This window comes from Crocodylus siamensis, chromosome 4, assembly GCF_052110815.1.
Source record: "Crocodylus siamensis isolate JL-2025a chromosome 4, ASM5211081v1, whole genome shotgun sequence".
Classification (NCBI taxonomy): Eukaryota; Metazoa; Chordata; order Crocodylia; family Crocodylidae; genus Crocodylus; species Crocodylus siamensis.
In genome coordinates this window covers 37,975,588-37,994,786 of record NC_143398.1, presented here as the reverse complement: position 1 = coordinate 37,994,786, position 19,199 = coordinate 37,975,588, and the positions used below count along the sequence as shown (strand labels likewise).

At 45.6% G+C, this 19,199-nt stretch overlaps 2 protein-coding genes across 4 annotated transcripts in view; both read left to right on the top strand.

The window, feature by feature from the left end:
• Positions 1–1,929, top strand: part of MLC1 (modulator of VRAC current 1) — a 33,088-nt gene extending 31,159 nt beyond the window's left edge. For all 3 annotated transcript variants that reach the window (XM_090046315.1, XM_090046314.1, XM_090046313.1), the window contains one exon: positions 1,662–1,929. In XM_090046315.1, coding sequence (XP_089902441.1) covers positions 1,662–1,736 — 75 coding nt within the window. In that variant the 3' untranslated portion in view covers positions 1,737–1,929. The remainder of the gene's footprint in view (positions 1–1,661) is intronic.
• Positions 1,930–4,247: 2,318 nt separating this feature from the next.
• Positions 4,248–19,199, top strand: part of TTLL8 (tubulin tyrosine ligase like 8) — a 38,584-nt gene continuing 23,632 nt past the window's right edge. The window contains exons 1-4 of the mRNA XM_090041561.1: positions 4,248–4,523; positions 5,529–5,597; positions 17,796–17,887; positions 18,776–18,932. Coding sequence (XP_089897687.1) covers positions 5,576–5,597; positions 17,796–17,887; positions 18,776–18,932 — 271 coding nt within the window. The 5' untranslated portion in view covers positions 4,248–4,523; positions 5,529–5,575. The remainder of the gene's footprint in view (positions 4,524–5,528; positions 5,598–17,795; positions 17,888–18,775; positions 18,933–19,199) is intronic.

The window sequence follows — 19,199 nt, the reverse complement described above, 5'->3', positions numbered from 1 at the left end:
ATGGATGCTTTGCCCCGAAGTTTGGTGTCATCGGCGAACTTGGCCATTCTGCTTCTGACTCCAATGTCCACATCATTAATGACCAGAGCCTTGGGGACCCCCCCACTGGTCACAGGACACCATGAGTGACTTCCATCAATTATTACCCTCTGGGTCTGACCACAGAGCCAGTTTTCCAGCCAGTGGATCGTGGTGGACTTAAGGCCACAATTGGCTAGTTTTGCCAAGAGGTGATCATGGTATACCAGATCAAGGGCTTTTCTGAAGTCTAGATATGACCTTCTCCCTTGTCCAGGTGATAGGTCACCTGGTCGTAGAAGGAAATGAGATTGGTCAAGCAAGACCTACCCGCAACAAACCCATGCTGGCTATCCCTTGGGGGGTGTGTGTGTGTGTGTGTGTTTGGACAAGCTCTGTCCAACTAAGAAATATGTATGATTGGTGCAATGTTGTGAATCCTGCTAAATTCTGCAGTTTGTTCTTGGGATTGTTGAACTTTTCATTTGCTAAATGTGTAGGGTCAATGAGGTCTATTTATCTGAATAAGGACTTTGATATCTGATTCACCATGCATAAAGTAGATAATAGCTCTCAAACTAATGAGATCCAAGCACCTACTTTGGATGCCTTCAAGACACATTGTGATCCTATGATCCCTGCTGACTTCCTGCCCCTGGGGCAAGGGGGCTGGACTCAATCTTCCAAGGTTCCTTCCAGCCCTAATGTGTATAAAATCCACGAAATAATAAAGATGATTTTGCTATTAATCAAACTTACTGGTTCCCACCGAAGGCTCTCTGTATTGAAAGAACATTGTGGCATTCTCTGAAGGATAGACAATCCAGTAGAACAGTTACTTTAAAGTTGAGGTACTTTTAAGAAATCTTTTAGATATGTTACAGATTTCCTCCAGCTACTAGCTAGAGAAGACAGCACTGAAAGGATCTTTGATACCTGTCCGTGTAAAGATTTTTTTTTTTTTTTTTAAAGAAAGCCATAAGATAAAGAAATAACAGTATGTTAAATGGATTACAGATATTATGTGATGTCCTGGTATTTTTAGGATGTCAAGTTATTAAATTATTTATTTAATTTTAAAACAATTGTAAAGTATAGCTGTCAGAGTTAGTGTTCCTAGATTTCCTGAAATATAAATTTGAACCCCTGAAAGGCTGAGTAAGTTTCATCATTATTTCAACATAGGTAAACTGGGCACCAGAGTGCTCTTTTATTGTCATTATTTGTAGTATGATAGTATTTAGAGACCTAAGATATACTGGTAACCCCAGTGTACTTGGCATCAAAGCAGCCAAGAGCTTGTTGGTAGTGCTTTTCCTTGAGGTTCTGGAAAAACCTTTAAGAATTCCTAGTTTGCATGTTTGGATATAAGGATACAATGTCATGAGTGGGGGGGGGGAAGCTTATTATAAAAAATGCCATGCACCCACTCCGTATGCCCTAGAAGTGACTTCATTCTATCATGCAAAGGTATATGACTTATGAAGGGTTTTAGAACTCTTCAGAATAAAAATCCAGTAAATAAATGTGAAATATTATTAAACAGTCAACACATTATAGTATATTTTAATAAATCAGCCTGCTGGATATTTTTACTTTATTTTAATATTTGACTAATAGTGTTTGAATCTGTTCATCTTTAGGTCTCCAATAGTACTATGAAGGATTTTGACAAAGACAAAGCCTGGAAAGCTGTTGTAGTGCAGATGGCTCAATAACTTGGATTCCATGAATGCTGCCAAACAATACAATAATTTGACTTTTGGACTCAAGACTTTTCAACTCTGCAGTTCGTAAACAACGTGATAGCTAAAGATGTAGAGGCCAAGGAATAACAGTTTATTTACAAGAAAATACTGTAGCCTTCTAATAAAGTTGAAATATGTAGATGATATTTCCTAATGTCCTAATCTTTTGTGTAAGGATTTTATTAGTTTATTGTTAGTGTCTTTGCTTTAAAGAACCTTTTGGAAAGAAGATCATTAATCATATAGGGTTATACATTTATGAATTTTAAATAAATATGGCAACATGCAGTAGGTCTCGTTTGTTTGCAAGATATTATAACTGCAGTTATGCAGTTAATATAACTCAAATGCTTTTGAAAAGTTATGAGTACAGGTCATAATTGATATTTTGCTTATACTTCACTTTTGTAGGAGTTGTAAAGTTATTTTTCATCTCATTACTTTTATATAAATAAAAGTTTTTATCACAAGAGTAGTCTAGACATGGGTTGAAGTCCAATTTGGACAGATGAAAACTTACAGAACTGTTGTTAGAGGTAACTATAATGAACTGATTCACTGACTGTAAAAAAAAAAAAAAAAAAAAAAAAAAAAAAAAAAAAAAAGACCCCTTAGTTTCTTGAGGACTTAGCAAGGCTGATAAAACATAAGTGTCCAGACACCTGTCTATATGCTTTCTTTATAACTTAATCAGAATTTAAAAAGAGAAATACCTTTAGGGGAATTACTGCAGATCTGTCTGCCTTGTTTTATCTGTGAAGGTGATTTCATTTCTTTATATAGTTCATTCTCAAAGATGTTTAGGAAAATACTTATATTTGTGGTGAAGCAAGGAATTTATCCCTTAGAGTATATCTAGTCCACCTACATTTGGACAGACTGGTAATAGCATAAGTGTTTCCATAAAGTCAGAAGATCTTTTGGTTTAAGACCAGAAAGCTCTAACCAGATGTTTTTCCTTTGGAGGCTCTAAACTTGGTTTTCATTTCTTCCTTTTGCCTGAACTAGACCAAAATGATCGAGTGCTGTTCAGGACATAATACAAAATTTATTTTTTAATCTTGCCATAAGCTTTTTCAGGTAAAAAGGTGTAAACTGAGGGTTACACCTATATAAGATAGATAGGTCTAGTGCAGTCCTACTGTAGCTACAGAGAGGCTTTTTCTTTTCAGCTTTTAGGGATTCTGCATGTATTTATTTATTTAAACCATAGCTTTAGAAAAACAACTTCTAGAAGCAATTATACAATAGGAGGAAACCCCCCTTCCCATTCTTCTAAAATTTGGTTGTGATTGGATTTGGTGGTCATGGCCCAGCTGATCAATATGTGCCAGAGGTTTCTAGAGAATTTGGACCCATACTGAAAACTGTTCATTCCTTTGACCCTGACTTCAGTCTTTAACACTCCAGTCCTTCACCAGAGGTTCCTATTGTGTCAGGAGGTTCTGCTATATACTAACTTTCAGTGGAGCAACATAAAGCTCGCTCTCTCAATATTTTAACCAGCACATGGAGAAAGTTCACTTTGAATTAATGGTCAGGCAGAATGCACAATATTGATTTGTGTCAGTGCACTTGGAAATAGAGAGTTCTCTTTAAAAAAATAAAAGCTTTTGGAACAAATTTGTAAATAGCACACACACAATGAAGACTGAAAGCATGCTGGTGTTGATCCTATATAGGTGTATGTAGTTTCACTAATCTGTGTGTATCATGGTCCTGTATATTTTGAGTGCATTTTAACTGTCTTGTATGTAGTGAGCTACTTACCAATTATAAAACTAAATCCACATCTCCAAGAAGCATCTTTCTTGTTTTGTTATGATTGATTTGGACTTGCCAACAGTTCAGATGTGGAAAATGGACAGTTTACAATGTTTCTGGCTTACAAAGAAAGTAGAAGGAATCATTGTTACCTCTACAGGACATGTCTTGCACACAGTCTAAACTATGAAGGTGCTGAGACCTCCTCAGCTCCCATTGCCTCTTGCATTAATGTGTGGTGCCCCTCAACAAATGATACCAGAGGCACCAGGTGTTAAGGAAGGGTCAGGGGAAGCCACACATACAGTCCAATGTGCCAGCTTTGCCTTTGTCCTACAGACCTCCTAAGCAGGGGGTCACCTCATCTACACAGCTGACCTGGAGAGTGACTGAAACACCCCATGGAGCCGCCAGGAAAAGCTTCGGCGGATCCGCCAGCCGGTGAAAGGAAAGGAAGAGTCGTGGCAGGTGCCACACGACCGGGTCTGAGCTTCGCTGAGGAGCCCGCAGTGCCCGCGCGGAAGTGTCAGCAGGGCCAGGCGCCAATTTTTTTAATGGGTGGGGGCGCGGGCTTGCATTTGGGAACCCCTCACATGAAGCCACGAGGCGCGGGGCCTCCATCTCTGTGCTCAGACACGGGCTGCCCCCTCCCCGCCTGCCAGCGCCGCCAGGAAGGCGAAGTGGCATTTGCTAAAAGCCCGGGGGGCGGCTGCAGCTTTGCAGCCGTTCCAGGGCTCCGGCATCGGCTTCTGCAGCGGGACGCCCCGGCGGGCGGCGGCGGGCGCGCGGCTCCGCTCCGCTCTCCGCGGCGTCGCCCCGCTCCGGCCCCGGCCCCGGCCCCGGCCCCGCGCCGTGCCGGCCCTGGCGGGAGGGCGCCGCCCGCCGCAACGCCGAGGTCACAATGGCGGGGCAGCGGGTAGCGCTCAGCCGGGGCTGTGGGGCAGAGAAAAGTCTCTGCTGTCACCAGGCAAAACAGCTGCTGCTTCCAGCAAGGTAAGAGCTTGGGGCTTGGCAGCCAACCCCTGGCAAGTCTGACTTCTTGGAGCCCCTCGTGTCTCGTGTGCGCGCCAGGTCCTCCTCGGGGCAGCCTGGGGGTGCGGATGTCCTGGGCTCCACCTGAGTGTGCCCAGCACAAGACCGAAGTCCCCGCGCCAAGGAGCGGCTGGTCTCCCACAGGGGGCTTCAGGCTCGAGGGAGCTCCTGAGGACACTTGTTACACAAACCTTCGACTTCCTTACACACGCTGAAAGTATTTCTGTCGCGTGCCACCGCCTGGGCTGCAGATCTGCTGAGTGCTTTGGGGCTGACGTGACTTCGTAGTCTTTGCCCAACACTGGTCTCTGCTGGGAATGGATCTCTGTCCAAGACCTTAGCCTTGGCTTCAGTGGAGTTGCAACAGAAAGGGCGGGATTTGCTTACTTTTCCTCTCAGGGCAAAATATCCCATCGCTTTTGTCTTATTTCCTGCCCATGGGCAGGGTACAGGCTTTAACAGCAGATGATAAGTTATGATAAGCCCGCTCATGTCGTCTGTGCGTACAACCATCTTCTGTTTAAGCTGAAAGGAATTTGGCTTAGCTAAAGACTGTATGTCTGATGCTCTGAGTTTTCTGTATTTCCCCTAGGTCCTTGTATGACGCTCTTCAAGAGGATGCTGTCAATCAAAAATGAGTTTAAATTAGTTTCAGATACTACTGTTGCCTGAGTTTTCTTGCCAGCTAGGGTTGTTCTTCAACAATATTTTCCAGTTTTTCAACTGTTAATCATTTCTAATATTTTTCCTCTGTTGCTGAGTGAGTGGTCTCTTTAGGACAAACTTCCAAAAGAGGAGGCATGTTGAAATTGCCTGGAGTGGCAGTACTGCAGGAGTAGTAGTAAAGTAAAAGGAAGTGTGGGTTTTGAGTCATTGTCACATGTTAAAATACTCAGAAGTAGATAAAATATACTGTGAAAGTACATTACAGCATGTTGAATGATTTTTTTGTCTCTACATGTATAGGGGAGAAAGCCAAGGAGTGAAGGAACAATGACAGAGCCAAACACCTCATGATGAGTCAGATTTATGCAGGTAGAAAGATATTCTCATCAGCTTTAAATGATGAAGAAAGAAATGAAAGCAAAAATAGTTTGTATCTGAAAAGTAACTTTTAATCAAGATTTTGCTAAACTGGCAGCTATAGAATACCAACATATAATTAATGTTATTTCATGGTACATTTTTAACAACAAGGAAACTTCTAATTTCAGAATCAGAAATATCTGTAGCTAGAATTAATTCAGGGATGAGTCGCCTCTAAAATATTTTTACTGTTCATTTCTAAGACACAGTTCTTCAAAGCAATAAATAGAGTTGTGTAATCCTAATGAACAGGATATACTCTTTCTATATACTATTCTTTCTATGAAGATAAACTATTATCATGTGTGTAATTGGAATTATTAATAGGTTTAGGGCGCATTCTTTTTTACTTTAATTTTTCTCAGTTAGGGAAGTGGGAACTATGATATCTTCAATTTGTGGTGTTCCAGGAAATTCTTCTAGCTTGTGTGTCAAGAGGTTGTGGTGTTGCAGCAATGCAGGTGCAGGGTAAGGAGTATCTCTCTGGAGAAGACTGATGATTTACTTTAAACTCTCAGGCCTCACAATTTCAGGGCAAATGTCGGGGCCGTACTTGGCAGAGGAACTATCTCTACCATGGCTGCATGCTGATACCCTTCTACCCTCTCCCTTCTCCCTGCCCTTCCTCTCCCACCCTTGCCGGTTCAACTTTGTTACAGCCACTGGAAGCAACTTGATTCCTGCAGGAATCCTTGAGATTCTTGCAATGAAGATGCCTATTTCCACAAATATGCCAAGGGGGCAGAAGGGTTTTCACAGTGCAAAGTAGCAATTTACTCAGGATTGTCTGTGGGATATTCAGGTGGGAGAAACTGTTGGAAAACTGCCAGTAACTTTACTGATAGTCCTTTACAGATAGTAACTTCTGTTAATGAGGGATCCAGTTTTCTCTGTTCCGTAGCTCACAATTTTTGCTTCTCTTCTACTTCTAGAAATACAAGGGATTACAGAGACTTTATACTGTGACAGATTTTCTATCCACAATGCTGTATTAATTGCATTGTCACGGAGGTTATAAATTAAAGTACAATACAATCAGTAATAATATGGCCCCTACAAGTTTCAAAATAGCATGAAGGGTCTTTGAGCGTAAGATGGTAATTTACTACTTGCAAAAGAACATTAAAACAAAATGCAGGTATAGTAATTCAGTATCTCCTTTTCATTCATTCATCCTTGTCTGGTTCAAATTCTACAGAAATCAGTGAAGAAACTCCACTGAATTCAGTGGCTCTCAGATCAAGACATAAAAACTGGTCACACATTCTTATGATAGGCACACAGTCATAAGAGAAATATGATTGAGGTGTGGTGCAATCATGGTCACAGCTATAAACATGTTCCAAAGAACCATCTGCACATACAGGGCTGGCAACAAGAACTGCATGTTTTTTCAGTTTCAAGGTATTTTTTAAAATTCTCCAACTGCTGATAGCATGGAGCCCATCCAGTGGGAACTTGCTGCTTTTTGATTGTCTCCTTTGGCAGCATTTGAATAGAGGCATCTTTCATAAGACTGAATTGGATCTGTATGAACAGCCTCTTACACTCATGCAGAATCTTGTGTAAACTATAAGGGTTCTTCATAGGTACAGGGGTGTGGCCTATGCAAATCTTATGTGACCAGACCCTGAATAACTGCACTTTCCATTATACTTCATAAGGGTCTATTTCATATAATTTATTTTCCTCCTCCCTACATTTCCTGTGGAGAGGTTTCAGAGTTTTTTCTGGAATTTTTCTAGAAATATATTTTTCTATGCAGGCACTGGTAGAAAAAATATTAGTCAAAATGTTCATTAGTCTTCACTGGGCAGATGACAGAACAAGGAGCAATGATCTCAAGTTGCAGCAAGGGAAGTTTAGATTAGATATTAGGAAAAACTTTCTCACCAGGAGGGTAGTAAAGCCCTGGAACAGATTACCCAGAGAGGCTGTGGAATCTCTATTCTTGGCTGGACAAAGACTGAGTTGGGATGATCTAGTTGGGGACAGTCCTGCTTTGAACTAGATGACCTCCTGAGGTCCCTTCCAGCTGAAATTTTCTATGATTTTATGCACTATGATTCTTTACTTTTCCATTACAGTATTTTTTCTGGCAGCTTCAGTTGAACTTTCTTCCTACAAACATTTCTAATATGCTTTTGTAACATCTTCACAAATAAAAGTCTCTTTTGGGACTTTACCATCTCCTACCCAAATAATTTTAACCTCATCCTCTCTCCATAATCTCTTTTACAGATTGTCACATTTATTTAATCCAGATACAGCTGCAAAAGCCATCTTCTTTACCATATCTTAATCCTTCCATTAATTTGTTTATTTAATTCTATCAACTTTTCTTTGCTGCTTGGCTCCTTTATACTTGTCTTATAGTTTCATAGTTTCTAGGGTCGGAAGGGACCTGAGTAGATCATCTAGTCCGACCCCCTGCCATGGCAGGAAAGAGTACTGGGGTCAAACAACCCCAGCAAGGTGTTCATCTCACCTACTCTTAAAGACCCCCAGGGTAGGGGCCAGCACCACTTCTCTTGGAAGTTGGTTCTAGACCCTAGCCACCCTGACCGTGAACTAGCGCCTCCTGATATCTAACCTAAACCTACCCTCTGCCAGCTTGTGACAGTTATTCCTGGTCACTCCTGGCAGTGCTCGGGGGAACAGGGACTTCCCCAGTGCCTGCTGATCCCCCCTTACTAGTTTGTAACAGGCCACAAGATCCCCCCTCAGCCTTCTCTTGTGGAGGCTGAACAGGTTCAGGTCCCTTAGCCTCTCCTCATAAGGCCTGCCCTGCTGCCCCCTGATCATACGAGTGGCCCGCCTCTGGACCCTCTCCATGTTGTCCGCATCCCTCTTGAAGTGCGGTGCCCAGAACTGGATGCAGTACTCCAGCTGCGGCCTGACCAGTGCCGCATAGAGGAGGAGGATCACCTCCTTGGACCTGCTCGAGATGCATCTGTGGATGCATGAGAAGGTACGGTTGGCCTTCCTGACTGCTTCCCCACACTGCCGGCCCATGTTCATCTTGGAGTCAATGATGACTCCAAGATCCTTTTCCGCCTCTGTACTGACAAGAAGGGAGTTCCCCAACCAGTAGGTATGGTGCCGGTTGTTCCTTCCCAGGTGCATCACTTTGCATTTGTCAGTGTTGAATCCCATCCTGTTTTCATCCGCCCACCCTTGTAACCTGTCTAGGTCCGATTGCAATCTATTCCTCCCTTCTAGAGTGCCCACATCCCTCCACATCTTAGTGTCATCAGCAAATTTGAACAGGGTGCTTTTTACTCCCTCGTCCAAGTCACTGATGAAGATGTTGAACAGTGTGGGCCCGAGGATGGAGCGCTGCGGAACACCACTGCCCACATCCCTCCAGAATGAAAATGACCCGTCCACCACCACTCTCTGGGTGCGGCCCTCCAGCCAGTTGGTGACCCAATTGACTGTGTGGGTGTCGACACCACAGTCCTCCAGTTTCTTAATGAGAACAGGGTGAGAGACAGTGTCGAAGGCCTTCTGAAAGTCCAGGAAGACTATGTCCACTGCTACCCCTGCATCTAATGATTTGGTGATCTGCTCATAGAAGGCCACCAGGTTGGTCTGACAGGACCTGCCACTGATGAACCTGTGTTGGTTGCCCCTAAGCACGAAATCCCCTGCTGGCCCCTCGTGGATGTGTGCCAACATAATTTTCTCGAACAGTTTGCCTAGGATCGAGGTAAGACTAACTGGCCTATAGTTTCCCGGGTCCTCCTTCTTCCCCTTTTGGAAGATGGGAACCATGTTGGCCCTCTTCCAGTCCTCTGGCACCACACCAGAGCACCACGAGTGCTCGTAAAGCCACGCCAGGGGTCCTGCAATGACCTCAGCCAATTCCTTTAGTACTCTAGGGTGGAGATCGCCTGGACTGACTGACTTGAATACGTCCAATCCCTCCAGAAGCTCCCTAGTTCCTCACTAACCCTTGGCCTAGGTGCACCTCCCCTGGGGCCTGAGGGGGGCCCAGCAGGGGGGTGGCTGTTCCGGTCCCTGCTTAGGAAGATGGAGACAAAGAAATCGTTAAATATGTTGGCTTTATCATCTGGTGTGACGACCAAATTTCCTAACGTGTCCTGCAGGGGCCCCACATTACCCGGAACCTTCTTTTTACCCCCTATGTATTTAAAGAAGGACTTCTTATTGTCCTTAATCCGGGAAGCTAGTCCCAATTCCATCTCTGCCTTGGCCTTCCTGACTGCCCCCCTACATCCCCGAGCAACTGCAGTATAGTCCTCCCTGGTGATGTCCCCTCTTTTCCACTGGGTGTACGCCTCCCTTTTAGCTAGGAGACATTCCCAGATGCTTTTGGTGAGCCATGGGAGCTTGTGTACCCTCCTGCTCCCTTTGATCCTCATTGGGATTACCTATCTTTGGGCTTGGAGGATCGTCTCCTTGAGGAGCAACCACTCTCCTTGGACACCTGGCTCCCCTCCCCTCTGGGACCTCAATGCATTCCTGACTATTCTCCTTAGCTCGGTGAAGTTTGCCCTCCTGAAATCTAGGGCTGCTGCCTTGCTGCAGGCCTTTGTCACCTTGTGCTGGATGGTGAATTCCAGCAGGCAATGATCACTGTCACCCAGGTGGTCGAGCACCCGTAGCCCCCTCACCAGGTCATCTCCCGTGGCCAGCACCAGGTCCAACAAGGCATCTCCCTTGGTGGGGCTGTGCACCTCCTGGGTTAGATGGAGGTCCCGCATTCTGGCTAAGAACTACGTGAGCGTTCAGACTTGGCTGACTGCTCTTCCCAGCAGATGTCCGGGAAGTTCAGGTCCCCCATGACTACAACATCCTTAGACTTCACTACCTCCGTGAGCTGACCTAAGAATTCTTGGTCGAGCTCTTCCCCTTGGTTGGGAGGTCTGTAGTAGACCCCCACTGTTAAGTCTCTTTCCCCTCGACTGTCCTGTAATCTAACCCAAAGCACTTCAGAGTTCACTTCCTCTGATTCTTTATTAATTGATGAGGATGTGTATTCCTCCTTAATGTAGAGTGCCACACCCCCATCTTTCCTCCCTGTCCTGTCCCTCCTGTACAGTCTATAGCCCTTGACATTAACCGCCCAGTCGTGTGTTGAGTCCCACCACGTTTCAGTAATCCCCACTATGTCTGGGTTGGTGTCAGCCAGCAGGAGGGTGAGTTCCTCCTGCTTGTTTCCCATACTATGGGCATTTGTGTAGAGACATTTGAGGCCTCCTGTGGATGTGTGCACTGGCCCCCTAATCACAGCATTGCCCTAGCCCTTGTCACTTACCTGTGTATATGTTTTGCTCGTTGGTCTAGGCTGGGCTGTACTTGCGGGCATTGCTTGGTCTGGCAGTCCGATGATTCCTCCACCCTCGTCTTCCCCTTCCCCCGATGAGCTGAGTTTAAAGCCCACCGGAGGAGGTCCGCCAACCTAGAAGAAAACACACGCATACCTTCTGGGGAAAGGTGGAGGCCATCCCATCCAAGCATGTCTCTCATCGTAATGTGCCAGTCATGGTTGAGGAAGCCAGAGCCCGAGACACCATTCCTGAAGCCACCAGTTGGTCTCTGTGATGCAAGTTTCATGCTGTCTCCCACGTCCACTCACTGGTAGGACAGAAGAGAAAACCACCTGTGCGCCCATCTCCTTTAGGATGATAGTCCTCCATCAGGCGATCGGGGCTTCTCCTGGCCGCATCATTGCATGCTGAGGGGTCCTGGCGACAGATGGGGCCCTCTGTACCTCTCAGGATGGAGTCACCTATGATGATCACGCGACGCTTTCTCCTCTTGGCCTGCTTGTCTCCTTCGGCCTGCACAGGATGCGGAAAGCGTGGAGTTGCCTCCTCCCCGGTGTCCTCCTCTCCTTCTTTCTCCTCCACAGTTGCCAGGGCCTTGTACCTGTTCTCCAGCCGGACTGGAGGAACTGGGGTACTGCTGTGTTATGAGCAGTCCTGGTTCAGGAGGTGACTGTCTGCCACTCTGCAGTGGAGGGCACTTCTTGAGGTGCATCATCTTTGGGTGTACAACCCTGTAGGGAAAGAAAATATCTGTCAATTTCTTCCTCTGCCTCCCTGATTCCCCTCAGCCTGCTAACCTCCTCCTGGAGCTGCCTCACCTGCGCCTCCAGGGCCCTAAGGCGGGCACCTGCAGGACAGGTGTGGGGGTCCCCAGTCCCTGCCCCCCCCATGCCTTGCTGGGCAACTGCTGCAGGCCAGGGGGTTGGGGGATGCCTGCCCCCCCATGGGCTCTGTCTGGGTGGAGGCCTCAGACAAGCCCCGGGAAGGCTGGGCGCCCCCCTGGGCAGGGGCCCTGGCAGCACTTCGTGTCGACACCTTCGTAGGAGTTGCTTACTTGTCTTTGGCTGAGTGCGGTGCCTTTGCCCCACGCTAGCAGGAGTCTGCCCCTTGGCCCTTCCTGCTTGCCCACCGGCGCGAACGCCGACGCAAATGCCGGCATGCTCTTTTTATTCAGATTTTTATTCATTTACTGTCTTTTCCATCATGAGAACATTACTAGCTTTGTCTTTCTGTCAGCTTCTCATGCAAATACCTGTGCACCTTCTTTCATGTTTCCCTTTAGATATGGAACACCTATTTCCTGAATTTACTTATACCTGTCACTTTTCAGCATCTGGACAAGTAACAAAGCTTATGCATTGTTTAGTCTGTGAAATGCAAATCTACCCTGCTTTCTGCCAATGGCTATAAAGCCACTATACTTTTCTTCAACAGATATGTCCTGAAGTCTCACTTCTGGCACAACAACTATTACCAATTAGTCAATAAATGATTGTTAGGTGCAGGGGAAGATGGGATAATTAGCACTTCATGGTATGTATCAAACAAACTTTGGCCTCAACCAGGCTTTCACTAGAGCTCCTATGTGACTTTATTGATGAGAATAAAGTTAATAGACATGCCTAGGTGTTTACTTCATTGGGCCCCTAGTTAAAAAATAATTAAGAATGAGACTGAGATTGTATAACAATGGCATCTCCTGGTTGTCAGAGGAAGAAAGGAATCTCCTTGTTGCCTGAGGGCCAGATCTGGAAAGTCTACCCGGCCCATGGCAGGTCCGTTGCTGCCCCCTCCAGCCCCCACCCCCGGGCTTGGGTGTGGAGGTAGCTTGGGCTGTGGTGTGTGTGGCCAGTTCCACTGCCCCCAGGTGCACAGCAGGGCTGAGGCGGTGCAGTGGTTGGACTTGCTTCCTGGCAGCCCCTGCAGTGGTGGCTTCTTCCAGCTGCTGCTGGTAGTCTCTGCCACTGCTGTCAAACCCAGCCACACTGCCTGGGCAACCCTGGCACATCTGTCCTGCACCCACTGCTGGGAGTGCTGGATGGAGCAAGCAGGTGGGAAATCCATGGAGACTGGCCTGGGACCTGTGTTGTCAGGGCATGCTTGGCTAGGCAGATAAGATGGGCCCATGGCCCAGCACAGAGTGGTGTCTGGGAGCAGGACAGGTAGGTCGGCTGGGGCCAGAACTGGGATCTGGATTGGGACTGCGGGGTAGTGACAGGCTGGGGCTGAAGCCTCAGGCAGAGCCACAAACCAGTGAACAGTAGATTGTGAACTGGTTCCATGGCCAGTCTCCATGGAGACCCTGGGATTGCTGGGTGGTGACAGCACAGAGCCAGGGCCTGGGACAGAGTTGTGATCTGCTCCCAATGTGCCTATGTCCATGGAACCAGTGCCCATCACAGGGACATGTGGGGAATGGATTGCTTTGCCCTGGGGCTTGGTTCCACGCCCAGGGATTCCTATCCCAGCCCTGGTCCCAGCCTTGCCTGCCTGCTTATCCATTCCACTTGCCCACAGCCCTATCCCATCTGCCTGGCTGAGAGTGGGGCAGAGCCACTTAAGGAGTTTTTGTGCCACAGCAGCGGGGTGCTGACCTGGCCTGCAGCAGCTCACCAAAACTCCCTAAGTGTCCCTGCGGCCGAGATAATTGCTCACCCCTGCTGTAGAGGCAGATAATTTAATCAAAAAGGAACTAACCAAATTTATGGAGGACAGGTCCTTGGAAGCTATTAAATAAAGAAAATCAAGGATGTATCCTTTGATATTCTTCCTTCCATTTTGTGTCCTTGTGGTACAAGGTATTTAGCAGAATTCACAGATTTGTTGGAATCTGTCAGGACTGTACTGTGAGTGCTTCTACTTTGGCCTTCTGACATTCTGCAACCAATAGTAGATGGTGAGGGGTGTACAAGAGGGGATGGATTACTCTAGATATACCGCATTCGGACACTTTCTACTAAAGCAGGAGTGTCAAAGGTATGGCCTGTGGGCTGGATGCAGCCCACTGAGTCCTATCATCCGCTCACAGTGCTGCCTGTGGATCTCGGACTGGCACACCACATGCAGAATGATGCATGTACTAGCTCCAGCCTTGCATGATGCATGCAGCCTCTCTGGCATGGGCCACACATTGAGCAGCGGCAGGAGCTACTGCATGTGTAGTAAGCAGAGCATTGTGCCAGTCTGCAGGGACAGGCTCTGCACACTGTATCTGGGGCTGATCTGGATTGGGCCTCCAGACTGACTGCAATGCTGACTCCAGCACACAGGGCCAGTCTGGTGCAGTGCCACCTGCAGCACATGCCCTGCACCAGTCCTGCATGCAGTGTGCTACTCAAGGCTGGGGCAGCTCATGCTGTACACAGCACATGGGGCTGATCTGCAGCACATGCTGCATGTAATGCCTGCACCAGGCTGGTCCTGTATTCTGGGTCCAGTGATGGTTGAGACTGGGAATACAGTCCATGCTGGATCCAGTGTGCACAGTTGGTCTTGCACAGGTGCCAGATGCAGCACGTGCCCCAGACTGGCCCCATGTGCTGTGTGCAGCACATGCCCCGGGCTGGTCCCATGTATTGTGTGCTGCACGGAGGGCCAGGGCCAGGGTTGGTGCATGCTCCAAGTGGTACATGGGGCTGGAGCCAGTGTGCACACTGTAAGCAGCACATGGGGCCAGTCCAGGGTGTGTTGTATGTGGTACCTGCACTGACTCAACTCCACAGACTTGAGTCCAGTATGTGAGCCTGATTTGGCCCACTGACAGGATACTGGGCTAAATGGTCTGACCTAGTATGCTTGTTTGTATGTAGCACTTTGAATGTTCATATGTATTTAGCTCTTAGAAAATGTGTCATTAGGGCCTACCTAAATTGCGGTGGAGGTATGCTGCTCAATGGTTCCTTTTAATCTTGCTCTTTTTTCTATATTCCCCTCCCCACACCCTGCTGATTGGTGAAGGGCCTTCACAGCCCTACCACTCGCTGCGAGCTTCTCATTGGTTGGGACCATGGTTTTAAATATGCGGCAGTTTTTGCCTTCCACCACTGACTGGCCAAGGCACCCTGACAGCCCTGCTTCTTGTTGATGATAGGCTGGGAGGCAAAAACCACGGCATATTTAAAACTGCAGTTTTTGCCTCCCAGACAATGCGCAGTAGGGCTGCTGGGACACCTTGGCTAATCGGGGGTGGGGGAGGGTGTGTGGCAAAAAGTGAAACATTAAAGGGACTGCTGTGTAGTTCATTTCTGCCATGACTTAGGTTGGTCCCTAGTCTTAATAGCCATAGATATCTTGTCCAATCCTCAAATGTGTGAAAGTTGGGAAATTAACGCCTGAGAACTGTATTCATTTCATTCATAACATGTATCCTACATCCACACTGTGCTGCTGTATTCTGAAATTATTTTAGAACTCTGGAAAAAGTGTGTGTGGTGCTTTCTAAGTATATACACATTATATTCCATGATCCAGAAAGGTTTTGCAAGCAGCACATTTGAGGATGATTTATTTCACTTTGTGGGAGATTAAAACCATTCACCTTCTAATTAGCATCTTAGTGATATAAACATTATGGTTATATAACCATCACTAAGATGCTAATAGATAGTTATACAACCATTGAGAGATATTCTAACTTCTCAGATATTCAAAGTGTGTAGTCTTACAGTAAGACTGTAGCAGCATTCAGGAGTATTTTGCCATGACAGTCTAACAGTCCTGGAGGAGAAAGAGGGGACTTATTTTCTGTACAAGTTGTTTTAGAAAAGGACTGGATATAATGCAGATCTTAAATCTGGAGCATGATAAATTGATGGTTAAACTTTTGGTCCCACTGAAGTCAGTGAGATTTTACTAAAATGTGGGAGGGTTACTTCCTCTTCTGGAAACCATCACAGAGTTGTGATTTTTAAGTCTCTCTCTTGTGTTTCATAATCCATGTTTGTAAAATACAAAAAAATGGTTTTATAATCTTTAAAGCACACCATGTTCCAGCTGGAAGACAATTTGCAGAAACTGAGTTTTTTATGATAAATGAATAATGTGTGTATTTATATTATTTAATCTCTCTTTGTAAATTTAGCACTTTCTTAATGAATGATTACCAGGACAGTAAGCATGAGCCCTAACCTTATTCGTTTTCCTAAAAATGAGAAATCCTGCTGAGATCAGTGGATTACAGTGGGATTCCCCACATTAATTAAATTAATAAAATGGGATTATGCTATGGGAGTGGGTCTCAACCCTTTTAGACTCAAGACATGAGTCTATGCGAAACAATACCGTTTAATTTTGACTTCCATTTTGCCATTTCAAAGGGACAGTGTGTATTTTCATCATTTCATTTCATTTCGAAGCACTGTTCTGTTTTGTTTAGTCAAAACTGTTTCACTGTTTCATTGTGTTTCAATGTGTTCTGATGTTTCGCCCATAGGTTATAATGTGGAATCATGAAAATGCCTAAAACTTTATTATTTCTTGCCTGATTTGAATGCAGTTTGCGGGATGGTAGCCCCTTCTGAGGGCATGAAGTCTGCCAAGTTTCCAGGAGATAGGTTCAGAGGTTTCCGGGAAACTGCACCTCAAACTGTTCAAAGCAAAACTCGTGACACTTGCCGGCAGCGGCAGCCTCCTCTCATCCCGAGTGCAGAGCTGAGGCCCCAGAGCAGGTGGACTCTGGAGCTGTGCCAGACTCCTCTTGAGGGTGCAGGCCTCCGGATCTGCATGTGGGATGAGAGGAGGCTGCCGCTGCCATCTGGGACTGGCACTGGGCACAGCCCATGCCCAGTACCGGGGAAGATTGCTGCTGCCACTGGTCCCAGGTAGGAGCAGCAGCAGCAGCCTCCTCTCATCTGGTGCGCAGATCCAGGGGCTCACACCCTTGGGAGGGCTGTGGGGCTGTGCTGGACTCCTTCCAGGGGTGCTGACCCCCAGATCTGCATGGGGCCAGCGGCAGCAGCAATTTTCCTGGCAATGAGTACAGGCTGCATCCAGCACTGATTCCAGGCAGCAGCGGCTGCCTCCTCTCCTCTGGTGCTCAGACTGGGAGGCCTGCATCCCCAGGAGGAGTGTAGCACAGCCCTGCAGCCCCTACGGGGGGGGCAGGCCCCCGGATCTGTGCACTGGATGAGAGGAGGCTGCTTCTGCCACCTGGGACTGGCAGTGAAGCCAGGTAAACCCAGCTTTAAAACTCAAAACAGTTCAAAACTTTCAAAACCCTAGTTTCATTTCAAAGCTGTTTCGAAGCCTTTTGTTTCATTTTGATTTCGCTGTTTCAAGCTCAAAACGCATTGAAACAGCTTTGAAACAAAAACCCTGGTGAAATTTTGAAATCTCTGGGTTTACCTTGTGAGTTATATTTGGACACCTAACAGTGCGTGGCAGTGTTGAAAGGATTTTGTGGCACCCCAGGCGTCCTTGGCACCCTGGATGAGAATCATTTTGCTATGGTAACTATTCTAACAAGCTTGCTGCCTTTTTGAAAATGTAATGCAAAACAAGTGAATAATGCTAGCAATTAGGTGGAGGCTCAATTAGAGAGGTGGAGACTGAAAACTTCTTATATACCCATACCTATCATGGTTTTTAGCACTTGGAGGTGCAGTTAGGTCCCTCTTTTGGCAATTGCCAGTGTTACTCATATTGAATGAGATTTGGTGCTCAGTTCTATTGTCCTTTTAGGTCCGGCTGCTGCAACCCAAGCCTCATGGACATGTCTGTGTGCTCACGTAGTGCTCATTGTACTTTCAGCATTAAGGCAGTTCAGCTTGCACAATATGGTCTTTAGATTGGTTCTTGATTGCATTTTATGTTGCAAAATGGTTATATGTCTTTTTCTTTTTCTCTTTTATAGAGCTAAAGAAGGGGTGTTCAGAAGAGTTGTCTTTTTCCCCCAAACTGGACAAATATAAGCTGACAAGATTTTTAGCAGAAAAGGCAATCAGGGTATATATGTTTAACTGTAGTTTTTAGTGATTTGTTTATCCAGTTCACACCAATTCCAACACTTGTTTTGCTTAGAACTGTGTTTTCAGGTTGGCTACCATTAACTAAGATGTTTTTACAAGCGTAAATAACTGCTAAGTTATGGCTAAAATTGTGTTTACTACTGTTAGTCAATGTGTATATTTAAAACTATCTTTTTAGTCTATCCAAGGCTATAGTGCAGATGGAAATTGTACTAGCATGGGAACATGTTCTTCACAGCTTGTAAACTTGTTCTTCTCATGCTGAACTGTAATACATTTACTTTTATACTGGAACTTATTTAACTGGTGATTACCAGCTATTCTGAATTCTGTGACTGGAAGAGAAGAATAAATGAGCAGGAGAATGAATGGACCAAATTATCTAACGCTTAGAAAAGCAGATGATTGTTGTCTTTTAAAAATCTATGTTGTATTTATTTAGATGTATACATATACGTGGTGTCATTTGTTAATTTGGAGTTCACTGTTACTTTGGCTTTTCCAAAATGACAGCTAGCTTATGTTTCCACTGTGCTAACCAGCCCCCTGTTATTGGAAAAAGCCTGTTTTCTCATACTGGGAAATACTTGGTAAAACTGTCTTCAGGGCAAATATTGTGCTTCTGTCTACTGACAGTCAGTAGACTATCAGTTGTTCCCATGTGTCAGTAGAGAGCTTTTAGCTCACAGATGTATCATGGATACATCTTTCGTGTTTCCACTCTTATTTCTAAAATATGACACTTACAGCTGCAAAGCCATCACCATCATCTCTGGTGTAGATCTTATGTGTAAAAGACAACCCACACTGATTTTCATTTAAAACTTCATGATTTTCATTTAGAATATTTTGTCTGCAATTTCAGGAAAAGAAAATTTTTGCCATTTGTGGACCCTATCCACTAATTCGGGCAAGTTTAAGGAAAAAAGGATGGGTGGAGAAAAAACTTCCCCCCAAGAGTGATTTACAGGACAATAAGGCTGACACTTATGATGCTGATGATGAAGGCGACAGAAAGAATGGTAGCGTATCTCAATCACTTCTTTTTCAACAAAATGAGTAAATAATTTTATGTCAGATGTTTTATCCTGTTTGGATTTTTTTTTTCATATTTGTTTGGATTTTTTTTCTTATTTGCTCAGATATCCAGAAGTGAGACATTAATGCTGCTTTCAATATCTGCTGCTTTTTGAACACCTTTCCCCCCACAGGGTAGATTTGGATGCTTTGTTCTCCTCACAAAAACTGACTAATTTACAGAAGGACAAAAGTGGTTGGAAAGCACCGTG